Here is a 27298-nt window from a genome sequence, read left to right as displayed (position 1 = left end):
GGCTTGGTGAGTAGTAGTAGCCATTTAATCACTCACTACTATGATGTTTTCTCCTGCTCTGTGTTGTTGTATTGCAAATATTTGTTTTTTACATGGAGCAAGCCAATAATGCCGCTGATGACGATTACATTGTAGTTAAATTATATTTCAAAATCTTCTGTGCATTTCAGGTGCACTGCTCTCCTTCTCAGTGGCGTTGCTACTATGCTTATTTGTTTTCTATTTCGTGGTCTCATTGGCCTGAGTAACTATTATGTATGAGTGTACTTTACAGAACTGCGTAATGCTAGACACTAGGGGGCAGATTACATTTACAAGCCCCTTGCGCCACGTTTACGTTGCCTTGCGTGACGCAACAGCGGCGTAAACGTGCCGCATCCCTGCGAGTCATTTACAGCATGACGCATCTAGGGAGATGCGTCATGTTATAAAGCCATGGGCCTGCACCACAATGGGTGCGTTCCTAGTACGCAGGGTGGGCGCCGCGGTCCAGCGGCTGTGCGCCTCGCAAAATTGCCTGCGTGAAATGTACAAGATTTAACGCAGGCACTTCTGCGACGCTGCTACGTCAATTCAATTCCTTATGTCTGCTCGAAGCAGGCGAAAGGACTGACACAGCATGTTAAGTATTGGGTGGCCCTGAGCATTACTGGAGTTGCATTGCGTTGGCGACGTGACTCCAGCGATGCGCCGCTCTTACGTGACGAGATGCCTCACGCAAGTGCCTACCCTTGCGCCAGGGCGCGCCGCATTGTAAATGAGGCACATCTGCCGTGTCGCAAGGGTAGTTTTGCGTGACGCATTTGATCTGGCGCATCTCTGGAGATGCGCCAGAACGCGTAAGTAAGTATGCCCCTAAGGGGCAGAATTGCAATTACCGTCGCATCCCTGCAAAGTAGCAGGGATGCGCCATTAATTGTGCGGCCCGCTACCACCACCAAACATGGTGCGCCGTATTTGCAATGCGGCGCACCATGGGCCCAAAACGTCACCGAAGCTTTACTGCTGGAGTTGCGTCGCAACGATGGCGCAGCTCCATCAATGCTCTGGGGTACCCTATCTCCCCAATGCTGGGTCAAGCCGTACGTCTGCTTCAAGCAGGTGCAGGGTTTGTGTGACGCATCATTGTCCTAAAGGTGACTGATTGATATTTTGTAGATTTCCCTCAGCCACTATTAGGATGTGTTCCAGCGCAGGAATGCCCTCCCTTGCGCCGGAACGCCCCCTGATGGCGCAGGGCTTTATAACGGGATGCATCTCCCAAACGCGTCACGTTGTTATAATATTATACGCCGCACCATGGCGCCCTTTTTTGTTTAGCTGCTGCGTCACAAAAGTCACGCAAGAACGGCGCAAAAGAGCCGCAAGGGCTTAAATCTGCCCCTTCCTTTGTAACCCTGACAATAAGAAAAATAGTGGCGGTGGATTGATAGTTTGACTATTTAAATGACTGGTAATGTAGCAGGCAACTGTTAGTGTTGTCACTGATCTGACTGAAATCACAATGGAGTTTGTCTGTCACTTTGCGTCTTGCCTGCGGACTGCTGCCTGCCAGTCCTAGGTGAACGTTTCAGTACTTTGTTTAGTGAGTTACGTGACTTTCGAAGTCACAGGTCCGCAAATAAATGAAAAGTAACCATAATCAATATAATTTCGCAGAAATATTTTGTTATTGTTCTTTTGAAATGTTTGATTTGGTTGACATTGACAAGCAACAATCATCCATGTTTTCTGTTCTTTCTTTCATGTTGTACGTCAGCTCCCCCCAGGGGCGAGAGGAGTACACAGGAGCAGCAGGCGGCGGATGCTGTTCATCAACAGGGCCAGGATCGGGCAGGCGAGGGCTCCTCTGCTGGCCCCAGTAAGTTTTCATTTTAGACTAGTACCCATTTTTCCTAGCGTTCCTCATTTGACTTTTTTCAAAATTGTCTTTGCTCTTCTTGTAGACTGTATCTAAATTCTTATCCTGCCTCTACTATGACTCCCTGTGGTATTACTAGATTATTCTTATTAGTCTGTCTGTGTAGCGAACTAAGATTGCACGGTTGGCGAAACTCCCATGATTCTAGTCAGCAATAGCTCTATCAACTTAGTGCAGTCCTCTGGGATTGTCCATAATGTCTTTTGAACTGTTCTATCTGGACTCATGCTTGCAAAAATTGCAAAACCTTTCGCTCAGTCACTCTAGTCTGGACCAAAAAACACCGATTGTATTTAAGTTTAAAAGCTTTATTAAAAGTAAACACATTTATTAAAATGAAGTCATAATAAAACTAAACGTTTAACTGATAATGGAAAAGTGGTTAGTGCTGACGATTAATTGAAGACATTTCTTGTGGTCGAGCCGAGCTCTCACCTGGTTTCAACTTGATCTTGTTGTTAGAAGTCCATCTTCTGTCTGTGTGGAGAAAAATGGTGCGTGTTAAAAAAACAGATTTCATCAGTTGTGCCTAAAAGTGCAGCAAGACAACCTTCCCTGGAAAAAGGGACATTTTTTTTAAGTTTAACGTAGACAGTCACAAATTACATTGTTTTCACATGTCTTCATTCCTAGACCAAATACTAGTGACTAGTGAGTGCTTTATTCTAACATTCCTAAATGTACTTTGTAGGTGGAACATCTGGTGGCGGGGCCAGTGTGGAGGTGGTGGTGCTCGACACGGAGGCGGAGGGCGATTCTTCAGGGGAGGAGGCGGCGGCGGCAGCTGTGAGAGTTGAGACGGTGGTGGTGGCGGCCAGAGGTAAGCTCTTATATATTCCTTACTTATTGAGATTGAAGACTAGCTGGGAAGGCAAGAATATGAGATGCATGGCTGGGTGAATGATGAAGCAATGATGGGTGGAAGGACAACAGCCTGGGTGGGTGACACAGAAACTGTATGTGTCCATATACCTGGATCATGCTACTATCTGACTCTTAGATAGCATATGTGTATCTAGAGCAGGGGTACTCCTAGTACGGCCCGCGGGCCGGTGGTGGCCCGGCAAGCCTTCGTTGGCGGTGCGCAGACCTTGCAGACAATCACTGCTCCCCCGGCCCCCACAGAGCAGAGGCTTTTTTGTATTTCACCTGTTAGCGCCCCTGCATCTCCACTCTGACAATCACTGCTCCCCCGGCCCCCACAGAGCAGAGTGGAGATGCAAGGCCACAAAGAGGTGAAATAGAACAAAGCCTCTGCTCTGTGGGGCCGGGCAAGCAGTGATTGTCAGGGTGGAGAAGCAGGGGCGCTAAAACAAACAAAGCCTCAATAATATGTTAATGGTCTTTTAAAGACCTGTTAAGTACTTTGGTGTTGTTGTCTGTGTGTGCGCGTTGAGGAAGCGGTCTCAACCCGGGCTGAAGGCTGACACAGATAGACACACACACAGTGAGATGACAGAGGGGGAGGGAGAGGGAGGGCAGGAGGGAGAGAGAGATGGAGGGAGGGCAGGAGGGAGAGAGATGTATGTAAATGCTGGGTCTGGTGGCTCAGTGGATGAGGGCATCTGCTGCAGGGACCTGTGTGCAACCTCATGGTCACAAGTTATCGTTTTGCTTTAGCCCCGCCCCCTCTGACTCCGCCCCCACCAGTGCGGCCCTCGGCCCCAAACTACACTGTAAATGTAGCCCCTGAGAGAAAGTTTGTGAGTACCCATGATCTAGAGAGAGTAGATGGTCAGTGGATGAACTAAGTGTAACTTTGAAGAGCATGTAACACTGCACCCGCACGTCCGTTCCAGTGTAGGAAAGGCAAGGAAAAGAACTTTTAATTTTGTCCAAATACTACCATAAATAGTAGCAGTAGTTTGTATTGCAAGCACTGCATAGATCCGGTTATTATGGTGGCCACTCCCTACCTCTCTTAATAAGTTTAGTAGTACTCAGTCATTCATGTGTGGATGTATCACTGGTCACTCAATAAAAAGCAAAGCACCTAAAGTCATCCCATATATAAGCAAAAACATCCCATGTGAAGTGATAGATAATCAGATTATTTATCTTCTTCAATTTTCCATTTCTAGTACTCATTTCCACTGTAGGGTGAAAGTTAAATTAATTAAGCAGTAGCCCTTGAGTTGTAACAGAGTATTCTCAGTGCCACCCGTAATAGAAAAGTAAGAGATTCACCACCTGCATGTACTGGACGGGTACAGTAACGCAACGGCAACGCAAGTCTAGGTCACTCCTCATGGCGTGCGTCTCTTTTTCTCGGGTGCAAGTTTACCGCGCTGGCATTATGCCGGCTTGCAGAAAATAACGTACCAATTTTCCAAAACAAGAGATAAGAAGAAGAATAAGACTGGTGTACTTTCATAGTCGACTCCAATGGAAGTCCACAGTGCTCATAGAATTTGTTCCTTAAACTCCCACTAATGTTAGAGCAAGGATGAAGAAGTGTGAGGTTAGATAGATACTGGCCTCAATAGTTATGTAATGCGCTTGCAAGTTGCTAGTTGTACTGCAGCACAAATTTCTGCTGAATGATTGAGTTAATCTTAAAGAGCATTGGTTACAGACTATGTCTTTCTTTCTTCATATAGGTTCTCCTTCCAAACGAACAAGGAGGAAGGAGCTGGCTAGAGCGGCCCGGCAACGGAGGATCGAGGCCACTGTTGCGGAATATCGGCGGCTGGTGGCCCTGGAGGACGTGGAAAGTGTGCAGTCGACAACTACGACAACGTCGTCTGCATCGGCCTCCGTGGCCCCACGGGCTGCCACCCAGCACAGTGGTCCACCGAGACTGAGCCGGGCTGCCAAAGGCAAACGCCACCGCCGAGCAGCAAGGCCAACAGCTGCTTCTCACAGGCCTTGCACCTGCAAGGCAGTGAAGGCACGCCTGCGCCGCACTACCCTGATGGTGTCCCGCCTTCAGCAGGAGCTCGCCTTGCTCCGCGAGGAGCATGATGCCCTGGCCCAAAAAGTTAACAGCATCCACCCATAGTGTCCCTTGCCCCTTTTTTAGAGACTTTTGGGGGGTGGGAATTGGGAGTTGGGTTTTTGGGGACTTTTGAAGGACAATCGTTGGGGTTAGGGAGGGTCTTGCGGGAGATTATTTTGTTAGGGATATAAATATACTTTTTCAAACTTTATCTGAGCATACCTGTTTTTTACTGCTTGCCTGGTGGGTGGGGGTTTAACGTTGACTGTTTTCCTGAAAGTTTAGTTCCATTTTCTTCCTTTAAGTGTAAATGCCCAAATGTTTTCAACACTAAGTGCCTCTCACAGACTAAGTGAAGTGAATCCAAGAGTCCTAGGACTTTAGTAGTACTACCTTCAGTCTCTCGTCTCTCGTACTAATACTCCATTATACCCCCAAACCACCAAACGCTTATCTTACCTGTAATTTGTGTTTGAAAGTAGGGCTAGGCCCAGGGCTGGCTCCACGGGAAACACCGAATAACGTTGGCAATCTTGGTCGGATAAAATTTCCTCATAGCGGTGGTACTAGTGGTGTGACACAGTGGCAGTTGCATGCCTATGAAAAAAAAGAAAATGAAATCTGGTTTGTCCTCCTGAGCAATTCAACGGTACAACTGAGAATATAGCAGGTGACAGAAGTACAGTAGAGCAGTGCCACATTGTAGCCTAACAAATGGTAAAGTATAACTACTAATTCGGTTGAAGTTCTTTCACATTAGCAATGGTTCTTTGTCAAGCAGAGTAAGAATATATCATCGACAACTGTGGAAAGAAAGAATGCGACAGTACAGGGCCTGTGTGGAATTATTGATAATGATATTCAACATAAGGTCTCTGTAGCCAGATACCCGAGAGCCTTGCTGGTCACTATAAATCCATTCACAACAACACTCAATGGGGTTGGTCTGGAAGGTGTCAGGTTTACTCCCCGTGATCCAGTCGATGCAAATATGGTTCCACCTCCAAATGTCACCAACACCCAGAAGTGTAAACACAGGGTGTTCGAGGCATTAGGCGGGGGAGAAAAATAACAAACTAAAATAAAAAATGTGGGATGGGTAAAGGTAGGGTCAGCAGGGAAAGGATACCTGTAAGAGAAGACAAGACAGGCATCAGTGAAGTGATGTCCTAACATACAAGGGTACTCTCATATAGTCTCACTAAATAGTCTGCAAGTCTCCCGCCTACTCATGGGAAATGTAGTTTCATAGTACGGTAGGCGCTTAGGGGCTGCGTAACCTGACAGAAGGTATAGTAGATAGAAAAGGAGAAATTGCTTTTTTTCTAGGTGTCCCCTCACTCACCAGGGTTGCCCCTTGGTGACATGCTTCATCATTGGGGCCATCCCAGTCCTCTACGGCCTGGGGCGTGCTGCGACTTGCGAATTACGTAGGAGCACTTACAAATGACTATGTGTGGTGCAGATAGTGGAGTGGACTAAGTGATGTGTTAAGGGATCAATGTAGAAGCCGAGAGAGAGCCAAGAAATGCAGTCACAGTCAGAGAAAAAGGCAAGGGATACTGTATCTATGTGGTTGTAGTGGTCCTGTTGGAAGTGGTAAGTAAGTTGCCCGCAGAAAAAAAATCCTCCTATTAGCGGCACTCCTCCATTGCAGCCGACGCTTCGTCCACCGATGTTGGTCACCAGAAGACACCCTGTCCACTGCCTGCCTGATGCTGAATTGTGGCTCGCTACTGTGAAGCCTGACTCCATCCTTTTTTCCCCATTGCAGAGACTGAAACCCGGCCTGTAATTATTCAACGAAAAACAGGAAGTGATATAATATTACAACACCACTGATAAATAAATATAAGGTATGTAGGCTGTGGAGTGCAAAAAGTCACAATTTGTTTTTCCTAGTAGACAGTACAATGTTTTTGAAAGTGCGTACTCTGAGTCACCTTTTGAAGGATAAATAAGTATGGGCAAATTAATGTAGCGGATCTTGCCCCTCAAGCTAGGTGTACTGTAAACTGTGTTTTAGAACAAAAATAGATCTTCCTAGCAGTGCTCCCACCCAGACCCTTACTAAAGCCAGTCGCAAAAATGTAGAAGACCCCCAATCAAATCTCAAAAAACGAGGCCTAGCAGAAAACTGGTGACAAAACTTACTTTGAAAGTAAAAGTAGGCCGAAGTACCCTAATTACCCATTACCCACCGTGGATTGCATTCAAACCACTTGCAAGCAACCAAGCAAAAGTAGCCATAGCCAGCATCGCTCCAAGACTCGAAATCCCCCCCACTCAAACACATGCAATAGAAATACTGCTAACCCTAACGAACCCTAAGTTAAGAATAGTGGCAAAGGCTTTCTTTAACTATGCCAAATCCCCCCTTTCCCACCATGGATTTTCTTCAAATGACTTGCAACCAAAATTACACATTCTCACGAGTGCTCTAAGACCCCAGAACTCAGTTTGAAAAATCTAGAACACCCCGATACACATGCAATCCTGCTGCTAGGGCTAACCCTAACGAACCCTAAGTTACAAAAAGTGCCAAAACTAAAGTCTTTTCTGCGCGGATTTTGTCCCAACCACTTCTACCCGGTATTAGACCTTCCCAGGAATGCCCCAAGACCCGGCAACCCACCCGCCAAGAAGCATAACCCCCCCAAACAGGCCAAAAGCAAAATCTCATACTTGCAATATTTCTGGGCCTTCGGTCCAAACGCGCTGCGTAGCTAGGCCATAAGTCGGGGTTGGCACGACGGATTTCCTGAAAAGCAAATGCAATCAAGATTAGAGTGTCCCAGCAGTGCTCCCAGACCACGCAACTCGCCCACAAACACCAGGAAGCCCCCCAAACAGGCCCCCGAAAACGCTACATAGAGCAAAATGTCAGAAATAGCCCAAAAAAAAATCGGCCTGGATTTTGTCCCAACCACTTCTACCCGGTATTAGACCTTCCCAGGAATGCCCCAAGACCCGGCAACCCACCCGCCAAGAAGCATAACACCCCCAAACAGGCCAAAAGCAAAATCTCATACTTGCAATATTTCTGGGCCTTCGGTCCAAACGCGCTGCGTAGCTAGGCCATAAGTCGGGGTTGGCACGACGGATTTCCTGAAAAGCAAATGCAATCAAGATTAGAGTGTCCCAGCAGTGCTCCCAGACCACGCAACTCACCCACAAACACCAGGAAGCCCCCCAAACAGGCCCCCGAAAACGCTACATAGAGCAAAATGTCAGAAATAGCCCAAAAAAAAATCGGCCTGGATTTTGTCCCAACCACTTCTACCCGGTATTAGACCTTCCCAGGAATGCCCCAAGACCCGGCAACCCACCCGCCAAGAAGCATAACACCCCCAAACAGGCCAAAAGCAAAATCTCATACTTGCAATATTTCTGGGCCTTCGGTCCAAACGCGCTGCGTAGCTAGGCCATAAGTCGGGGTTGGCACGACGGATTTCCTGAAAAGCAAATGCAATCAAGATTAGAGTGTCCCAGCAGTGCTCCCAGACCACGCAACTCACCCACAAACACCAGGAAGCCCCCCAAACAGGCCCCCGAAAACGCTACATAGAGCAAAATGTCAGAAATAGCCCAAAAAAAAATCGGCCTGGATTTTGTCCCAACCACTTCTACCCGGTATTAGACCTTCCCAGGAATGCCCCAAGACCCGGCAACCCACCCGCCAAGAAGCATAACACCCCCAAACAGGCCAAAAGCAAAATCTCATACTTGCAATATTTCTGGGCCTTCGGTCCAAACGCGCTGCGTAGCTAGGCCATAAGTCGGGGTTGGCACGACGGATTTCCTGAAAAGCAAATGCAATCAAGATTAGAGTGTCCCAGCAGTGCTCCCAGACCACGAAACTCACCCACAAACAGACGGAACCCCCCCTAAGAGCACCTCAAAGGCAAGCAAGTCATCAAAAACACAAAAAATTTTCCGCCTCGGATTTGGTCCAAACCACTTTTAGTGCTTCACAGCAATGGCCCCAGACCCGTCAACTCACCTGCAAAGAGGTAGAACAACACCCCCACAAGTGCTGAGTCTTTCTTCATTGGGCGTAAACCAGCCCTCTGCTTTGATGGAAATAGGAGTCTGGAGGAGGAGGATAGAGGAGCATGTTCTTCTGAACTTGTGAACCTGAGGAATGCAGACTGCGGCACCTTCAAATAAATTAGCAAACAAGTGAAGACAGTTCTGCTGATGGGCTTGTTTTTGTGATTATCTGATTAAAGTTTGAATTATATTAACTGTGCACAACAAAGAAAGACAGACACACAGGAATAAAAGTGAATAAGGATGAAAAAGAAAGTTATTGATTCGTTGTCTCATTTTCAGGGCTCGAAGTCGGTATCACGGTCCAGGAATAAGAATAAGGCTTCGTCATCATACTCTGCGAATTCAGCCAGGGTGAGGTCAGTGGCACCTGACAGAGTAGAAATTCCCTCATCTATGTTGCTGGCCACCTCCTCTTCATCCGGCACGCTCTCTCGTACTCTTATATCTGGTGGTATGAGGTGCTGATTCATCTTGATCATTGTTAACCTCTCCACATTTTTGGGCGAGAGGCGGCTCCGTTTGGGAGTTACAATCCCACCAGCCGCACTGAAAACCCGTTCAGAAGACACACTTGCGAGTGGGCAAGACAAGTAGTTTAAAGCCAGGTTGGTGAGCTGTGGCCACAATTCTTTTTTCCCATGCCAATACGCCAATGGGTCAGAATTAACATAGACCTCTGTGGAGTCATTCAGATAGTCCTTCACCATCGACTCAAGGTCCTCCTCCAAGGTTCCTCCACTTTGCGTAGCTCTTGCTGTGCCTCTGACCTTTTGAGAACCAAACCCACGCAGAGCTAGCCTATCCTCTTCAGCCTCCAATGTTTCTGTTGTCTTTCGTGCAGATGATCCGGTTGCCGGTGTCTTTAACGGCTGAGAGGTCACTTGTGCCACAGCCACAGGTGCAGAAGTGGATTGTTTTGACTGGGGATGGCCTGCTGATGTACTGCCATTTCCTTCAATTTCCAGCCGTTCTGTTTCAAACTTCTTGGCTGACAAGGCTAGCCAACGTTTGTACTTTGTAACATCTTCATCACCAAAAGGAAAGAATGCTCTGCCTGCCAGCGCCTTTTTGTAGCGTGGATCCAGAATAGTAGCACAAATGTAATGCTGTTCTGAGTGGATCTTTTTAAGACGTTCATCACCTTGTAGGAGCTCTAATAATTGCTCAGCCAGAAGCAAAGAGTCTTTCTTTTTGTCATCTTTTCCAAACACAGAACACACCTCCTTCAGTTGGTCCTCCAGCATGTACAACAATGGGATAGCTTTTCCCAAATTAGAGTCCTCCTTGCTGACTGCACGCGTGAAGACCTCAAAAGGACGAAGCATGCGTGTTAGGCTTTCAACTATGTTCCATTGCGGCCCACCCATCCTCAGCTCCTCTATACCCTCTTTCAAGAAATATTGATCGAGTTGCGTATACTGCTCATACAGACGCTCAAGCATGTAGAAGGTTGAGTTCCAACGTGTTACCACCTCCTGGATGAGTGCTTTCACTGGCATTTGACATTGATATAGCATGCTCCTCAGCTGCTTCCGGGCCTTAAAAGAATGCCTGAAATGCTTGCAAATTTTTCGGCAGTTCTCCAATACACTGTACGCTGCACTGCGTTTATTACCCAAGAATTTTTGGACAACCAGGTTTATACAGTGCGCCAAACACGGCACTCTGAAATAGTAACCGTCCCTCATGGCCTTAACTATATTGGAGCCATTGTCCGTGGAAACATAACCAACCTTGCGTTTTAGTGGGGACAGACAGTTAAGGACCTTTGTGTTAAAGACATCCAAAATGTTTTCTGCTGTGTGACGTTTCTCCAAACCAAACATGGCTAGTGTTGCATGTTTCCGAGCACCTTTAAAAACAATGTTAGTGTCAACACCTGAGTTTAGCTTTGCTTTAGCCCCTGAAAAAGAGACCCAGTGTGCAGTGATGCACATGTAATCAGCGCCTGCGCCACTGGTCCACATGTCTGTTGTCAGATGTATAGTGTGAATAGCACTCTTCTGCAAAGCTGCCCCAATCACCTTCAGAACATCTTCATGTAGTGCTGGAACTGCAACTCGGGCAAAATAGAACCGGCTAGGAACCTTCCATTTAGGGCAGAGCGCTGTCACTAATTCTAGAAAACCAACCCCTTCTACAAAAGAAAAAGGGAGAAGGTCCAGAGCTAGCATTTTAGCCAGCTTAGTGTTATACAGACGGGTCATTGGGTGGTTGCGTTCATATTGCGCTTCTGTAAACAACATCTTTTTAATGTTGCCCTGGACCAATGATTTACGGGATGATGATGATCTCTTCGACCCAGTTACGCTCGCTGATGAACTTTCCCGCATTGATGTCTCACTCTCTCCCACACTCTTAGTGTGGCTCCCATGGGGTGTGCTGCTGACATGGGAACTGGGTGTAAGTGAAGTGTTTGAATCGTCTTCTTCTACCTCCTCGTCATCAGCAGATGACAAATCAACGTTTTCATTACGTGCCATTCCGGCTTTCTTGACCGCCTCTAGGTGCGGAAACCATTGGACAGGGTGCCTTCTCTCAAGATGACCTCTCTGGCCTCCGGTACCATAGTTAGAACCAAGCTTACCACGACTAAATCGAAGCTTACAAAGGCTACAAATGGCTACGTTTTCCTTTTTTGGGCAAACACTAAAGAAGTCCCAAACTGGAGACTTGAAATGTCTTCGGGGGCCGGAGGAGGCGGCGATACTGGTGGTGGTGGTCCTGCTGCTAATGACAGATGAAGTGGAGGATGTGGATTGCCGAACTTCAGTACGTTTTGCACTTTCACCACCACGAATTGAGGTCGAGGACGAGGTGGGTACCTTCTTGCGAAGAAATATGGAAGCGGTAGGTTTTGGTGTACTACTTAACTCCAAATCTAATGATTCCATTTCCATTGCCTCCTCGCCGACATCATCATCACGCTCAGCAGCTTCTCGGGATAGGGTCAAAATGTCTCTTTGCTGCATGCCCGGTGGGGCTGCAGTGACCTTTGTGATGACTGGCTCGTCGTCATCGTGAGAGGCTTCATCACCAGCAGTATCTGTCACTTCTTGTTGAGCCTCATCACACTCCATAGGTTTGAGTTTTTGGACGACCTTCCTTTTACGCTTAGGAGGTACCGGTGTCAGATCATGGTGTGCCTCACTCTCAGGCTGCCGTGGTGGTAGTACCCATTCGTCATCCAGATCATCAGAAGGCGGTGGGCTTGAAGAAGATGTAGACACCCCCCTTGATCTTTTCCTTGCTAGGGATGTGGAAGACAATGAATGATCATCAGGAGGAGTGGCTTCCAATGATACCTCAGCTTCATTGTCGATTTCCAAATGTGCCCCTACTTCGGGAGGAACAACTATTGTGGGCACTTGTGAACCTCCATGCACCTTTGCTTGCGCATCTCCTTTTGCTGCCTCTCCTTCCACATGTACTTGGGCGTGTACTTGCACATGGTGTTGTTGTTGCGGCTGTGGTTGTTCAACACTTGTCAGATGAGTTACAACAACCTGTGTTGATTCAGGGACATTGCTGCTACTTTCTTGCGATGAGCCAACATCACTGGTCGATGGTGATTGGAGAAGTACACTGACTGCCTCTGAAGCACTCAAGGGCTTTGACTTAAGTTGGCGTGGTGGTGGAGGCACTGAACCCAATGGAGCAGGGGTGCTGCTCTCAGCTTGGTCCCCAGCAGATCCTGCTGCTGCAGGCGTACTTTTTTTTTTGCTCCCAAAAAAAGTGGCGGGTGGCACACCAGCCTCCTTGGTAACTTGCTTCTTCTGCTCCTTACTAGCAACTTTCTTGCTAGAGGAGCTACGGAGAACTTTCTTTGGGGGCGGGGCCATCTTCTTCAGAGCAGGTCAGACAGCAGGCCGCAGTTGCACGAATTGTAGAGTTGTCTGAGGCCAGACGTGACGTCGCGTGACGTTATGCTGCACACACACACCGCTGCAGGACTTCTTCCTGGCACTGGTGGTTCTCTTGAGTCTTGTGCACCTAAAAAAAATGGAAGACAGAGGAACATCAGTTCAGTTATAGAGCACAAAAAAATCGAAAAACACTGCAAAATCAGCACAATCCCAATCCATCCATGCCCTCCATAATGTTTAAATTCAAGACAACCCACAGAAAGACTAGGCCCATGCAAGACTCACTACCCCTGGGCATAAATAAAGGTTGAAAAGTAGGCAAAATGGTTGGAGGCCTAACAACAAAGCCTGCATTTAAAATGGCCACTTGCCTGACAGCACATGGCCAGTGCCTGTAGCTGCACTCAAAATGGCCACCAGCCACATGGCATGTCCCTCCCCATGAACACCCCCAAAAATCGAAAAACACTGCAAAATCAGCACAATCCCATTCAATCCATGGCCTCCATGATGTTTAAATTCAAGACAACCCACAGAAATACTAGGCCCATGCAAGACTCACTACCCCTGGGCATAAATAAAGGTTGAAAAGTAGGCAAAATGGTTGGAGGCCTAACAACAAAGCCTGCATTCAAAATGGCCACTTGCCTGCCAGCACATGGCCAGTGCCTGTAGCTGCACTCAAAATGGCCACCAGCCACATGGCATGTCCCTCCCCATGAACACCCCCAAAAATCGAAAAACACTGCAAAATCAGCACAATCCCATTCCATCCATGGCCTCCATGATGTTTAAATTCAAGACAGCCCACAGAAAGACTAGGCCCATGCTAGACTCAAATACCCCTGGTGAAAAGGCCACAAGTACAGGCCCAAAAATCGAAAAACACTGCAAAATCAGCACAATCCCATTCCATCCATGGCCTCCATGATGTTTAAATTCAAGACAGCCCACAGAAAGACTAGGCCCATGCTAGACTCAAATACCCCTGGTGAAAAGGCCACAAGTACAGGCCCAAAAATCGAAAAACACTGCAAAATCAGCACAATCCCATTCCATCCATGGCCTCCATGATGTTTAAATTCAAGACAGCCCACAGAAAGACTAGGCCCATGCTAGACTCAAATACCCCTGGTGAAAAGGCCACAAGTACAGGCCCAAAAATCGAAAAACACTGCAAAATCAGCACAATCCCATTCAATCCATGGCCTCCATGATGTTTAAATTCAAGACAACCCACAGAAATACTAGGCCCATGCAAGACTCACTACCCCTGGGCATAAATAAAGGTTGAAAAGTAGGCAAAATGGTTGGAGGCCTAACAACAAAGCCTGCATTCAAAATGGCCACTTGCCTGCCAGCACATGGCCAGTGCCTGTAGCTGCACTCAAAATGGCCACCAGCCACATGGCATGTCCCTCCCCATGAACACCCCCAAAAATCGAAAAACACTGCAAAATCAGCACAATCCCATTCCATCCATGGCCTCCATGATGTTTAAATTCAAGACAGCCCACAGAAAGACTAGGCCCATGCTAGACTCAAATACCCCTGGTGAAAAGGCCACAAGTACAGGCCCAAAAATCGAAAAACACTGCAAAATCAGCACAATCCCATTCCATCCATGGCCTCCATGATGTTTAAATTCAAGACAGCCCACAGAAAGACTAGGCCCATGCTAGACTCAAATACCCCTGGTGAAAAGGCCACAAGTACAGGCCCAAAAATCGAAAAACACTGCAAAATCAGCACAATCCCATTCAATCCATGGCCTCCATGATGTTTAAATTCAAGACAACCCACAGAAATACTAGGCCCATGCAAGACTCACTACCCCTGGGCATAAATAAAGGTTGAAAAGTAGGCAAAATGGTTGGAGGCCTAACAACAAAGCCTGCATTCAAAATGGCCACTTGCCTGCCAGCACATGGCCAGTGCCTGTAGCTGCACTCAAAATGGCCACCAGCCACATGGCATGTCCCTCCCCATGAACACCCCCAAAAATCGAAAAACACTGCAAAATCAGCACAATCCCATTCCATCCATGGCCTCCATGATGTTTAAATTCAAGACAGCCCACAGAAAGACTAGGCCCATGCTAGACTCAAATACCCCTGGTGAAAAGGCCACAAGTACAGGCCCAAAAATCGAAAAACACTGCAAAATCAGCACAATCCCATTCCATCCATGGCCTCCATGATGTTTAAATTCAAGACAGCCCACAGAAAGACTAGGCCCATGCTAGACTCAAATACCCCTGGTGAAAAGGCCACAAGTACAGGCCCAAAAATCGAAAAACACTGCAAAATCAGCACAATCCCATTCCATCCATGGCCTCCATGATGTTTAAATTCAAGACAGCCCACAGAAAGACTAGGCCCATGCTAGACTCATATACCCCTGGTGAAAAGGCCACAAGTACAGGCCCAAAAATCGAAAAACACTGCAAAATCAGCACAATCCCATTCCATCCATGGCCTCCATGATGTTTAAATTCAAGACAGCCCACAGAAAGACTAGGCCCATGCACCACTCACTACCCCTGGTCAAGGCCCCAACAACAGGTCAAAAATCGAAAAACACAAAATTTTACAAAAAAAAAAATCGAAAAACACAGAAAAATCAGCACAATCCCAATTCATCTATGGCCTCCATGATGTTTAAGTTCAAGACAACCCACAGAAAGAATCAGTCCACCCACCACTGAGTACCCCTGGGGAAAAGGCCCCAAAACAGCCCAAAAATCGAAAATCCCAAAATTTTAGTTGCAGCAACTGTAATGCCCCAAACAAACTTACTTGTAAAATTTCTAATCCAACAGTGATCCAAAGAAAGTCAAAAAGGCCTCAAATCCAAAGATCCAGCAGCATCCACAAAAAGTAATCCTTCCAGGTCCACATCCGAATGAAAAGTGACCAGGAGATGGACAAAGCACTGGGAGGAGCCTGCTGAACAGGAACAGGAAGTTGAAGACTATGGGGCACTTCCTTCCTCCCACCCCCCTGCCCCCCTCCCCAAAATGGACTCCTCGCTAAAAAAGTGCAGGCAAATGTCAAACTAAGGAGTTATTCACATAAAAATCATAATTTCTAGAAGGTTTATGCTGCTTGCTGGTGGATTTCTTGTGCAGAATTGCAAATTTATATTTTCGCTCGCCGCATCTCAAATCTCGCAATTGCGAAGTACCGCGGGACGTGATCTCGTCGTACTCGCGTTGACAAACTATCGCTGGCAAGCCGCGATGACGTAATCGCGCTCGCCAATTCCCGCGGGATCACACAGCAAGATCCAAAATGGCGCAGCACTCGCAAACTATCGAAAAAAACAACTCGGCAAACGATGATAAACGCCGCGCGCCGCAAAAATTGTATCACCAACGCCGCGCGCCGCCAAAAAAATCCGCTGCGTGCGAATTTGCGGATTTTGCGGGAAATCCGCAAATCTCGCGGATTGCGGATTTCCCGAAAATCCGCAAAATCCGCGAGCGGAACGGATTTTCCGCCCACGCTTAGCACCAACGATATCACCCCCTCTCAAGACCTCTGCAACTCTCTAGCCTCGTTCTTCCACAACAAAATCGCTGACCTACTTAACAGCTTCAGCGACCAGTCCACCCCCCTTACCACCGAACTGAAGCCCCCCACCACCACCATTCGCGCCTGTAACCCGATCAGCACCGTAGACACCATCCGCTTGATGAACTCCATTCACTCCGGATCACCTACCGACCCATGCCCCCACCACATCTTCAACAAGGCCGATTCCATCATCGCACCCCATCTCCGGGATATCAACTGCTCCCTCAACACCGCTACTTTCCAGGAAAGCTGGAAACATGCCGAACTCAGTGCCCTCCTGTAGAAAGCTACAGCAGACCCCACTGAACTTCAGAACTACCGCCCCATCTCGCTCCTCCCTTTCCCTGCCAAAGTCATAGACACAGTCAACAGTCAGCTCGCCGCCTTCCTCGAGTCTAACGGATCCCTCTGCCCCTCACAGTCCGGCTTCCGAGCCAAACACAGCACCGAGACCGCCCTTTTTCGCAGCCACAGACGACATCTGAACACTACTCGACAAAGGGGAAACAGTGGCCCTCCTCCTCCTGGACCTCTCCGCAGCGTTTGACACGGTATGTCACAGCACCCTTGTACAACGCCTCGTCAACGCGGGGATAAAAGGAAAAGCATTGGACTGGATCATCTCGTTCCTCGCCGGAAGAACCCAGAGAGTCCGCCTACCCCCTTTCAGATCAGGGGCCACTGAAGTCATCTGTGGCGTATCACAAGGATCATCGCTCAGCCCCACCCTCTTCAACGTCTACATGAGCCCCCTCGCGTCCATCGCACGCCAGCACAACCTCAGCATCATCTCCTACGCTGACGACACACAGCTGATCCTCTCCCTCACCAAAGACCCAAACACCGCCAAAACCAATCTACATGAAGGGATGAAAAACGTGGATGAAGAACAGCCGCTTAAAACTGAAGTCAGACAAAACGGGAGTCCTCATCCTAGGATCATCCCCCTCTGCATGGGACGACTCATGGTGGCCACCGGCCTTGGGCAGCGCACCCAAACCAACGGACCATGCTCGCAACCTGGGATTTATTCTAGACTCCTCCCTCTCGATGACGAGACAAGTTAACGCCATCTCATCATCATGCTTTAACATCTTCGCATGCTCAGAAAGATCTTCCGATGGATCCCCACCGAAACAAGAAAGACTGTCACCCAGGCACTGGTCACAAGCCGACTGGACTACGGAAACACCCTCTATGCCGGAACCACAGCCAAATTACAGAAAAACTCCAACGCATTCAGAACGCCTCCGCCCGACTCATCCTAGACATACCCCGCCACAATCACATAACCGGTCACTTGAGAGACCTTCACTGGCTCCCCGTCAACAAGAGAATGTTCCGTCTCCTCACCCACGCACCCAAAGCCCTCTACGACCTAGGACCCAAATACCTCAACACGCGCCTGACCTTTTACACCCCCACCCGCCAACTACGATCGTCCAATCAAGCCCTCGCCGAGATTCCACGCATCCGAAGAGCCACCATGGGAGGAAGATCTTTCTCCTACTTAGCGGCCAAAACCTGGAATTCTCTCCCCACCCACCTCCGCCTTACACAGAACCACCTCTCCTTCAGCAAACAACTCAAAACCTGGCTATTTGATAAGTAGAGAACCCCTCTCCCTCAAGCACCTTGAGACCCTCTGGGTGAGTAGTGCGCTATACAAATTTTGACTTGATATGAGCGTTGGTTTACCAAGCATGTGACTTTTCCAGAGGTTGAGAAGTGAGCTGCACAATAGATTCCAGGCAAATGTTTTGAAGGGTAACAAATCCATGGGGATTCTTTGTAGTGTTTGACCATGGGCATCAGCTGGCACCAAGGGGAACCTACTAACCCATACATTTCCCGAAAACTAGACACAGAATTCCATAGTGATGTGGCTGGCATGACTCCCAATTCTTTTTTTTTTTTTAATTTTTTTTTTAAATTTTTTACCCAGAATACATTGCAAGTGTCAAAGGATAAAAAAAAAAATCTTCACGTTTATGTGATTGAAAATTCACTGATTTCGATTTTTCTGAGATTCTACCATCGAAAGTTTTCTCACTTCTCGGGATAAAAAGAGTAGGCTAAATGTGTGTGAAGGCCTATTACATGGTACAGGAATAGGTCAAAATTATGCAGATAACATTAACTTGACATTGTCACAGATTTAGTTTGGAAGTCTGTTTCGATTGGCCAACCCACACAAAGTAAAAGTGTGGGAATGCTGGATGGTAGGAGTTTTGCTTTCACTGCCCCTGACCCCGTATCCCCGCACGCCCCCCCCCCCCCGTTCAGTTAGACCGGCTTTTTTTTTTTTTACCTGAGCCTATGTTTATACTGTACAGGGAATTCTGAGTAAGTAATAGTTGTGTGACGCACACAACCCATGATTTCACATTGTGTGTAGTTGTCAGAAACATCTGGGTTTGAAGCTTTCATTGGGGGGTGGTGTGACCCCAGGCCTATGCATCTGTGTACCATGAAGCAGCTATATGCTCCTTGGATTAATTGGCTAAGAAAATACAGTGTCGGGCGCCTCGATGTCCCACCGGTGTGTTTGCAGCTCGATATTGTATGAATTTTCCGTAGGTTAAGGAGAAATCCAAACGGCATCTGTATTCTTGCAGGGACACAACTGTTGTATATGAAAAGAGTCAGACCCTGTTACCCAAATAAAAAATGTAAAAAAAACTAAGTGTCTCCATGTGGGTGGCTCCATACAGTGGGATCGAAGCATAGTTTCTTCCTCCCACAATGGTTGTTGGACAAAGCAGCATTGTAAGAACAAGCATTTACAATGCAATGGTTTTGCCTTTGTTAAAGTTTGAGCTATTGGCAAAGCTCTTGACATTTTTATTTTAACATAAATAAATGGCAGTTATTTGCAATGCCACTAGCTTTCTTTCGCAAATGACACCCACAAACACCTACAGAGCCCCCCAACACACACCCACACAGAGCCCCCCCACACACTGCGAGCCTCCCCCACACACTGCGAGCCTCCCCCACACACTGCGAGCCTCCCACACACACTGCGAGCCTCCCCCACACACTGCGAGCCTCCCCCACACACTGCGAGCCTCCCCCACACACTGCGAGCCTCTTCCACACACTGCGAGCCACCCCCCACACAGAGAGCCTACCCCACACACTGAAAGCCCCTCCCCCACACACTGAAAGTCTCCCCCCCCCCACACACACAGAGCCCCCCGCCCACACACAGAGAGCCCTCCCCTTGTCTGGCAATGTACACTAGACCCTTAGAGTTCTATAAAGCTTTGGAGAGAGTTATTCTGCTACTGTTCATTATAAAGAATATATTCGTTCCCAACTATACAATGGTGGACAATATATCTTATACAAGCCACTCTCAGATGGACGCAGGTAGCTGCTTAGAAACTTCTTTAAACAACATACACAATGAGGTCAAGGTCTTAGAATGCGAGTGCACGTATTGTTGTAAAACATCAATAAGGCACATGAGGATGACACACAGAACCATGCATAGGCACAATCTTGCACAGTGACTTTACTAGTTTGAAAAACCCCATAACTTCTGAAGAATCTGAAGATTGATGTATAAAAGGTTGCATGGATGAATGATGGATGTGTGAAAAGGTGGGTGGGTGGATGGATAGAAACGTGGATGTCTAAAGGATGGATGTATGGATGGAAGGATGAAAGGGTGGATGGATGCAGGATGGATTGTTGAAAGTGTGGATGGAAGGATGCGTGGAAGGATGAAAGGGTGGACGGATGAAGGACGGATGGAAGAAAAGGTGGATGTATGGATGGATAAAAGGTTGCATGGATGAATGATGTATGGATGTGTGAAAAGGTGGTGGGATGAATGATGGGTGGATGGATGAAAGGGTGGGTGGATGGATGTATAGATGAAAGGGTGGGTGGATGGATGTATAGATGAAAGGGTGGATGGATGAAGGATAGATGTATGGATGGGAGAATGAAAGGATGGATAGATAAAATGTTGCATGGATGAATGATGTATGTGTGAAAAGGTAGGTGGATGAATGATGGGTGGGTGGATGGATGGATGGATGGATGCATTGATGTATGTATAGATTGGAGAATGAAATGTTAGATGGATGTATGGATGTAGAAAATGTTGCATGGATGAATGATTTATGGATGTTTGAAAAGGTGGGTGGACGAATGATGGGTGGATGGATAGAAGGGTGGATGGGTAAAGGATGGATGTATGGATGGAAAGATGAAAGGGTGGATGGATGTATTGTTAGGAGAATGAAATGGTAGATGGATGTATGGATGGATAAAAGGTTGCATGGATGAATGATGTATGGATGTGTGAAAAGGTGGGTGGCTGTATGATGGCTGGATGGATAGAAGGGTGGATGTGTAAAGGATGTATGGATGGAAAGATGCAAGGGTGGATGGATGAAGGATGGATGAATGAAAGTGTGGATGAAAGGATGCATGGAAGGATAAAAGGGTGGACGGATGAAGGACGGATGGAAGAAAAGGTTGCTGGATGGATAAAACGTTGCATGGATGAATGATGTGTGAAAAGGTGGTGGGATGAATGATGGGTGGATGGATGAAAGGGTGGGCGTATGGATGTATAGATGAAAGGGTGGGCGTATGGATGTATAGATGAAAGGGTGGATGGATGAAGAATGGATGGATGTATGGATGGGAGGATGAAAGGATGGATGGATAGATAAAACGTTGCATGGATGGATGTGTGAAAAGGTAAGTGGATGAATGATGGATGAAAGGGTGGATGGATGTATAGATGCGAGAATGAAATGTTAGATGGATGTATGGATGTAGAAAATGTTGCATGGATGAATGATGGATGGATGTCTGAAAAGGTGGGAGGACGAATGATGGGTGGATGGATAGAAGGGTGGATGGGTAAAGGATAGATGTATGGATGGAAAGATGAAAGGGTGGGTGGATGGATGTATAGTTAGGAGAATGAAATGGTAGATGGATGGATAAAAGGTTGCATGGATGAATGATGGATGGATGTGTGAAAAGGTGGGTGGCTGTATGATGGGTGCATGGATAGAAGGGTGGATGTGTAAAGGATGGATGGATGTATGGATGGAAAGAGGAAAAGGTGGATGAAGGATGGATGGAAGGATGAAAGGATGGATGTGTGAAAGTTTGAGTGGATGAATGATGGTTGGATGTGATGAGGTCTAACAGGTGCATTTATTGTTGTCAAAAGTTGATGAGGAGTACCAGTTTCTAGAAACTTTTGTTGGAAGGGGGTCCTTATGCCAAAAAATGTTTTACAAGTGTGTCTCGCAAGTGTGTCTCTGCATGAAAGTATGAAGACCTCTGCCCTTCACACACTCACACAGAGCTCCTCACACACCCACCCAGAGCTCTTTTCACACTGCGAGCTTTTTCCATACACTGTGAGGCACACACACTGTGATGTACTCTCACACACTGCGAGCTCCTCTCACATACGGGGAGTCTCCACACACATTGCGAGGTCTACAGACTGCAAGCCCTACACTCTGCAAGTCGTACACACTGCAAGCTCAACACACTGTTAGGCATTGTACATGAGGCCCTCAGAGTCTATACAGCTTTGGAGAGTTATTTTGCAACTGTTTATTATAAAGAATAGATTCTTTCTTAATTTTACAATAAAATGATATTGAAAGACACTTGCAGTTGTAAGTCTTTTTGAAGTAACTTGTTTTTCGACTATTTTCTTTCGAAGCTCACAATGCTTATTGTTGACTTGAATTGCCCATATTACAAATGTAATGTAAGACAATATATCTTATAGGAGTTCCAATGAACTTGTGATTTGTAATTTTTTTTACTATTCACTCAGAAGTTAGAAGACAGATGAACTTGCTATAGGATATACAATGAGTGCATTTGTTATAGCTTAAAAATAATTTTTTTGCACAGTAACATATGTTATGCAGTTCGTAAATAGATATGGACTGTAAGTGCCTATCTTATTCACATTGTTTAGCTTGTTGTGAGTATTATCACTGGAGTAGCACTTCTAATGAACGTGGCTATGTTTTTTTTACCATTCTTTCTGAAGGTATAAGACAGATGAATTTGCTACAGAACATAGAATGAGTGCATGTGGTATAGCTTCTTTAAAAAAAAAATTTTGCACAGTAACATATCTTAGGCATTTTGATCAATTTGCTATAGAACATAGAATGAGTGCATTTGTTGTAGTCTCTTTAAACTAAATTTGCCCAGTAACATATCTTATGTAGTTTGTAAATAATAATGCAAAGACAAGATAAGGTTTAACAATTTTATGTAAGTAAATATATTTACTATTATTGTATGAAAGCAAATTAAACTGTAATGAAAATACTGTTCTTTTTTGCATTTTTTATGAAACATAATTTGAATATTTTCTCTCTTTACTTCTATTTACAGTAAAGTATTGTGTCCTTTTTTACAACTCATGTATTTTTAGTATGTATCCGTTTTGAAAAATGACATTAACATTTTTTGGCAAGTTAGGCATTAGAGTTTCTTGAATGTCGTCAATGTCGGCTGGTATATTGAAGAAGTCCATTAGAATAGTGTTATTTATTTCCACAGATTGTAAATTTTCGGCGTTCTCAATATGTACATTTAGTGTACAGTGTTCCTGATTTGCAGTTTCTAGCCCATATATAGTCAGATTTATTTCTTCTTGTGGTGGTTGTATTTTCTGTGAAGGAAAAAGAAAAGAGTTAGTTAATTAAATTTTTTTGAAGTTCTTTTGTTTCTTTTTTTTGTTGTTGTGTTGACCTAAGCAAAACATTCTTGTTATATGCAGGCTTAAATCATGTTAATAAGTGGTGAAGATATTTGAAGAAAGGAAAGATGTGAGTAAAGATAGTGAAAAGGTATAATATAGTGTGTATAATAGAGGATTAGAGACTGTTTTGTAATGTTATAGCTACTTTAGTAAAAATACGTATTAATAAATAGTGACTAGTAGGTACTAGTATTGTGTTTTAGAGTAGTATTGTAAATAGTGATTATAGTTAATAGTGCAGTGTGAGTAGAGTTTGTGAGTTATTAGTAGAGTGTGTATGAGTTCTTTAGTGCATTGTCGAATATTTTTGGGAGTATTTCAGTTATTGGCGTACTAGTATAGAGAGAATTAGAAAGGGACAAAAAATTGTGTACTCAAGTGTTAGTATTAAAGTCATATTTGTAAGTGATAGTTGGGCATTATTAGTAAGTCATTTTGAAATAGTGAATGTTATTTTTCCGTAATAATGTGTTTTTTATGGTGTGAGTAATAAACAGAGAGTAGTAAAGATTGAGTAGTAGATTTATTAGGGGAGAGTATTAGTGAGTTTTATAGTAGTGATTAGTAGAATATGTAGTATAGCTTAACCAATTTTGATAGTGAGTATTAGAAGAGAGAGTTAGAGGGAATTGTATCTAGTGAATATAGAGTTGTATAGTGTTTTAAAAAGTAAATAGTATAGATGAGTAGTAGAGCAAGGTATTAATAGTTTAATAATTTGTACTCACTTGAAATTGTGTATTTCTTGTTGTGTTCAACATTTTATTGCTGTTAAATTCATGCACTGTCAGGTGCGTCATCTTTATGTAGGAACCAATTTCTATCGGGAAGTCTGTGGCATCTCTCCAAAGAGTTATTTTCACTGAGTCCGTTGTATCTTTCACAGTTATTGATTTAAGTTTTGTATCTTGGCCAGCGATAATAATTGTTTTTGTTTCTTCTTCCTGTAAGACAAAAAATTTGTAATAGAAATTTGTTTATTATGTTAGTGTTGGTGTGTAAGAGTGTGGGTGTTAAAGAGTGGGTGTGAGTGTTGTAGTAGAATGTGTGTGTTAAAGAGTGTGTGTGAAAGTGTTTTTTTATGAAAGTGTGTGAAAGTGTGTTTTTTTATGAAGGAGTGTTTGCGGGAGTGTTTGCGGGAGTGTTTGCGGGAGTGTTTGCGGGAGTGTTTGCGGGAGTGTTTGCGGGAGTGTTTGCGGGAGTGTTTGCGGGAGTGTTTGCGGGAGTGTTTGCGGGAGTGTTTGCGGGAGTGTTTGCGGGAGTGTTTGCGGGAGTGTTTGCGGGAGTGTTTGCGGGAGTGTTTGCGGGAGTGTTTGCGGGAGTGTTTGCGTGAGTGTTTGCGTGAGTGTTTGCGTGAGTGTTTGCGTGAGTGTTTGCGTGAGTGTTTGCGTGAGTGTTTGCGTGTTTGCGTGAGTGTTTGCGTGTTTGCGTGAGTGTTTGCGTGTTTGCGTGAGTGTTTGCGTGTTTGCGTGAGTGTTTGCGTGTTTGCGTGAGTGTTTGCGTGTTTGCGTGAGTGTTTGCGTGTTTGCGTGTTTGCGTGAGTGTTTGCGTGTTTGCGTGAGTGTTTGCGTGTTTGCGTGTTTGCGTGAGTGTTTGCGGGAGTGTTTGCGGGAGTGTTTGCGTGTTTGCGTGAGTGTTTGCGTGTTTGCGTTAGTGTTTGCGTGTTTGCGTGAGTGTTTGCGGGAGTGTTTGCGTGAGTGTTTGCGTGTTTGCGGGAGTGTTTGCGTGTTTGCGGGAGTGTTTGCGTGTTTGCGGGAGTGTTTGCGTGTTTGCGGGAGTGTTTGCGTGTTTGCGGGAGTGTTTGCGTGTTTGCGGGAGTGTTTGCGGGAGTGTTTGCGTGAGTGTTTGCGTGTTTGCGTGAGTGTTTGCGTGTTTGCTTGCGTGTTTGCGTGTTTGCTTGCGTGTTTGCGGGAGTGTTTGCGTGTTTGCGGGAGTGTTTGCGTGTTTGCGAGAGTGTTTGCGTGAGTGTTTGCGGGAGTGTTTGCGGGAGTGTTTGCGGGAGTGTTTGCGTGTTTGCGGGAGTGTTTGCGTGTTTGCGGGAGTGTTTGCGTGTTTGCGGGAGTGTTTGCGTGTTTGCGGGAGTGTTTGCGTGTTTGCGGGAGTGTTTGCGTGTTTGCGGGAGTGTTTGCGTGTTTGCGGGAGTGTTTGCGTGTTTGCGGGAGTGTTTGCGTGTTTGCGGGAGTGTTTGCGTGTTTGCGGGAGTGTTTGCGTGTTTGCGTGAGTGTTTGCGTGTTTGCGTGAGTGTTTGCGTGTTTGCGTGAGTGTTTGCGTGTTTGCGTGAGTGTTTGCGTGTTTGCGGGAGTGTTTGCGTGTTTGCGTGAGTGTTTGCGTGTTTGCGTGAGTGTTTGCGTGTTTGCGTGAGTGTTTGCGGGTTTGCGGGAGTGTTTGCGGGAGTGTTTGCGGGAGTGTTTGCGGGAGTGTTTGCGGGAGTGTTTGCGGGAGTGTTTGAGTGTTTGAGTGTTTGAGTGTTTGCGGGTTTGCGTGTTTGCGGGATTATTTGAGTGTTTGCGTGAGTGTTTGAGTGTTTGCGTGTTTGCTTGAGTGTTTGAGTGTTTGCGGGAGTGTTTGAGTGTTTGCGTGTTTGCTTGAGTGTTTGAGTGTTTGCGGGAGTGTTTGAGTGTTTGAGTGTTTGCGTGTTTGAGTGTTTGCGTGTTTGAGTGTTTGCGTGTTTGCGGGAGTGTTTGCGTGTTTGAGTGTTTGCGGGAGTGTTTGCGGGAGTGTTTGCGGGAGTGTTTGCGGGAGTGTTTGCGGGAGTGTTTGCGGGAGTGTTTGCGGGAGTGTTTGCGGGAGTGTTTGCGGGAGTGTTTGCGGGAGTGTTTGCGGGAGTGTTTGCGGGAGTGTTTGCGGGAGTGTTTGCGTGAGTGTTTGCGTGAGTGTTTGCGTGAGTGTTTGCGTGAGTGTTTGCGTGAGTGTTTGCGTGAGTGTTTGCGTGAGTGTTTGCGTGAGTGTTTGCGTGTTTGCGTGAGTGTTTGCGTGTTTGCGTGAGTGTTTGCGTGTTTGCGTGAGTGTTTGCGTGTTTGCGTGAGTGTTTGCGTGTTTGCGTGAGTGTTTGCGTGTTTGCGTGAGTGTTTGCGTGTTTGCGTGTTTGCGTGAGTGTTTGCGTGTTTGCGTGAGTGTTTGCGTGTTTGCGTGTTTGCGTGAGTGTTTGCGGGAGTGTTTGCGGGAGTGTTTGCGTGTTTGCGTGAGTGTTTGCGTGTTTGCGTTAGTGTTTGCGTGTTTGCGTGAGTGTTTGCGGGAGTGTTTGCGTGAGTGTTTGCGTGTTTGCGGGAGTGTTTGCGTGTTTGCGGGAGTGTTTGCGTGTTTGCGGGAGTGTTTGCGTGTTTGCGGGAGTGTTTGCGTGTTTGCGGGAGTGTTTGCGTGTTTGCGGGAGTGTTTGCGGGAGTGTTTGCGTGAGTGTTTGCGTGTTTGCGTGAGTGTTTGCGTGTTTGCTTGCGTGTTTGCGTGTTTGCTTGCGTGTTTGCGGGAGTGTTTGCGTGTTTGCGGGAGTGTTTGCGTGTTTGCGAGAGTGTTTGCGTGAGTGTTTGCGGGAGTGTTTGCGGGAGTGTTTGCGGGAGTGTTTGCGTGTTTGCGGGAGTGTTTGCGTGTTTGCGGGAGTGTTTGCGTGTTTGCGGGAGTGTTTGCGTGTTTGCGGGAGTGTTTGCGTGTTTGCGGGAGTGTTTGCGTGTTTGCGGGAGTGTTTGCGTGTTTGCGGGAGTGTTTGCGTGTTTGCGGGAGTGTTTGCGTGTTTGCGGGAGTGTTTGCGTGTTTGCGGGAGTGTTTGCGTGTTTGCGTGAGTGTTTGCGTGTTTGCGTGAGTGTTTGCGTGTTTGCGTGAGTGTTTGCGTGTTTGCGTGAGTGTTTGCGTGTTTGCGGGAGTGTTTGCGTGTTTGCGTGAGTGTTTGCGTGTTTGCGTGAGTGTTTGCGTGTTTGCGTGAGTGTTTGCGGGTTTGCGGGAGTGTTTGCGGGAGTGTTTGCGGGAGTGTTTGCGGGAGTGTTTGCGGGAGTGTTTGCGGGAGTGTTTGAGTGTTTGAGTGTTTGAGTGTTTGAGTGTTTGCGGGTTTGCGTGTTTGCGGGATTATTTGAGTGTTTGCGTGAGTGTTTGAGTGTTTGCGTGTTTGCTTGAGTGTTTGAGTGTTTGCGGGAGTGTTTGAGTGTTTGCGTGTTTGCTTGAGTGTTTGAGTGTTTG

The 27298-nt window shown here is 46.4% G+C and overlaps 1 protein-coding gene and 1 long non-coding RNA gene across 2 annotated transcripts in view; one reads left to right on the top strand and one right to left on the bottom strand.

Moving 5' to 3' along the window:
- Nucleotides 1-1797: 1797 nt before the first annotated feature.
- On the top strand, nt 1798-4681 carry LOC147677760 (uncharacterized). The gene is made up of 3 exons (XR_015302568.1): nt 1798-1861; nt 2613-2741; nt 4522-4681. It is a non-coding gene; the product is annotated as an uncharacterized LOC147677760 (long non-coding RNA).
- Nucleotides 4682-22783: 18102 nt separating this feature from the next.
- LOC147677759 (uncharacterized) overlaps nt 22784-27298 on the bottom strand; it is a 774570-nt gene continuing 770055 nt past the window's right edge. The window contains exons 2-3 of the mRNA XM_086945584.1: nt 23863-24078; nt 22784-23044 (exon numbers count right to left, since the gene is read on the bottom strand). Of these exons, the coding sequence (XP_086801710.1) occupies nt 22784-23044; nt 23863-24078 (477 nt within the window). The remainder of the gene's footprint in view (nt 23045-23862; nt 24079-27298) is intronic.

The sequence above is a fragment of the Lissotriton vulgaris genome, chromosome 12 (genome assembly GCF_964263255.1).
Source record: "Lissotriton vulgaris chromosome 12, aLisVul1.2, whole genome shotgun sequence".
In the NCBI taxonomy this organism is placed as follows: Eukaryota; Metazoa; Chordata; class Amphibia; order Caudata; family Salamandridae; genus Lissotriton; species Lissotriton vulgaris.
This window is presented reverse-complemented; position numbering and strand designations above follow the sequence as displayed.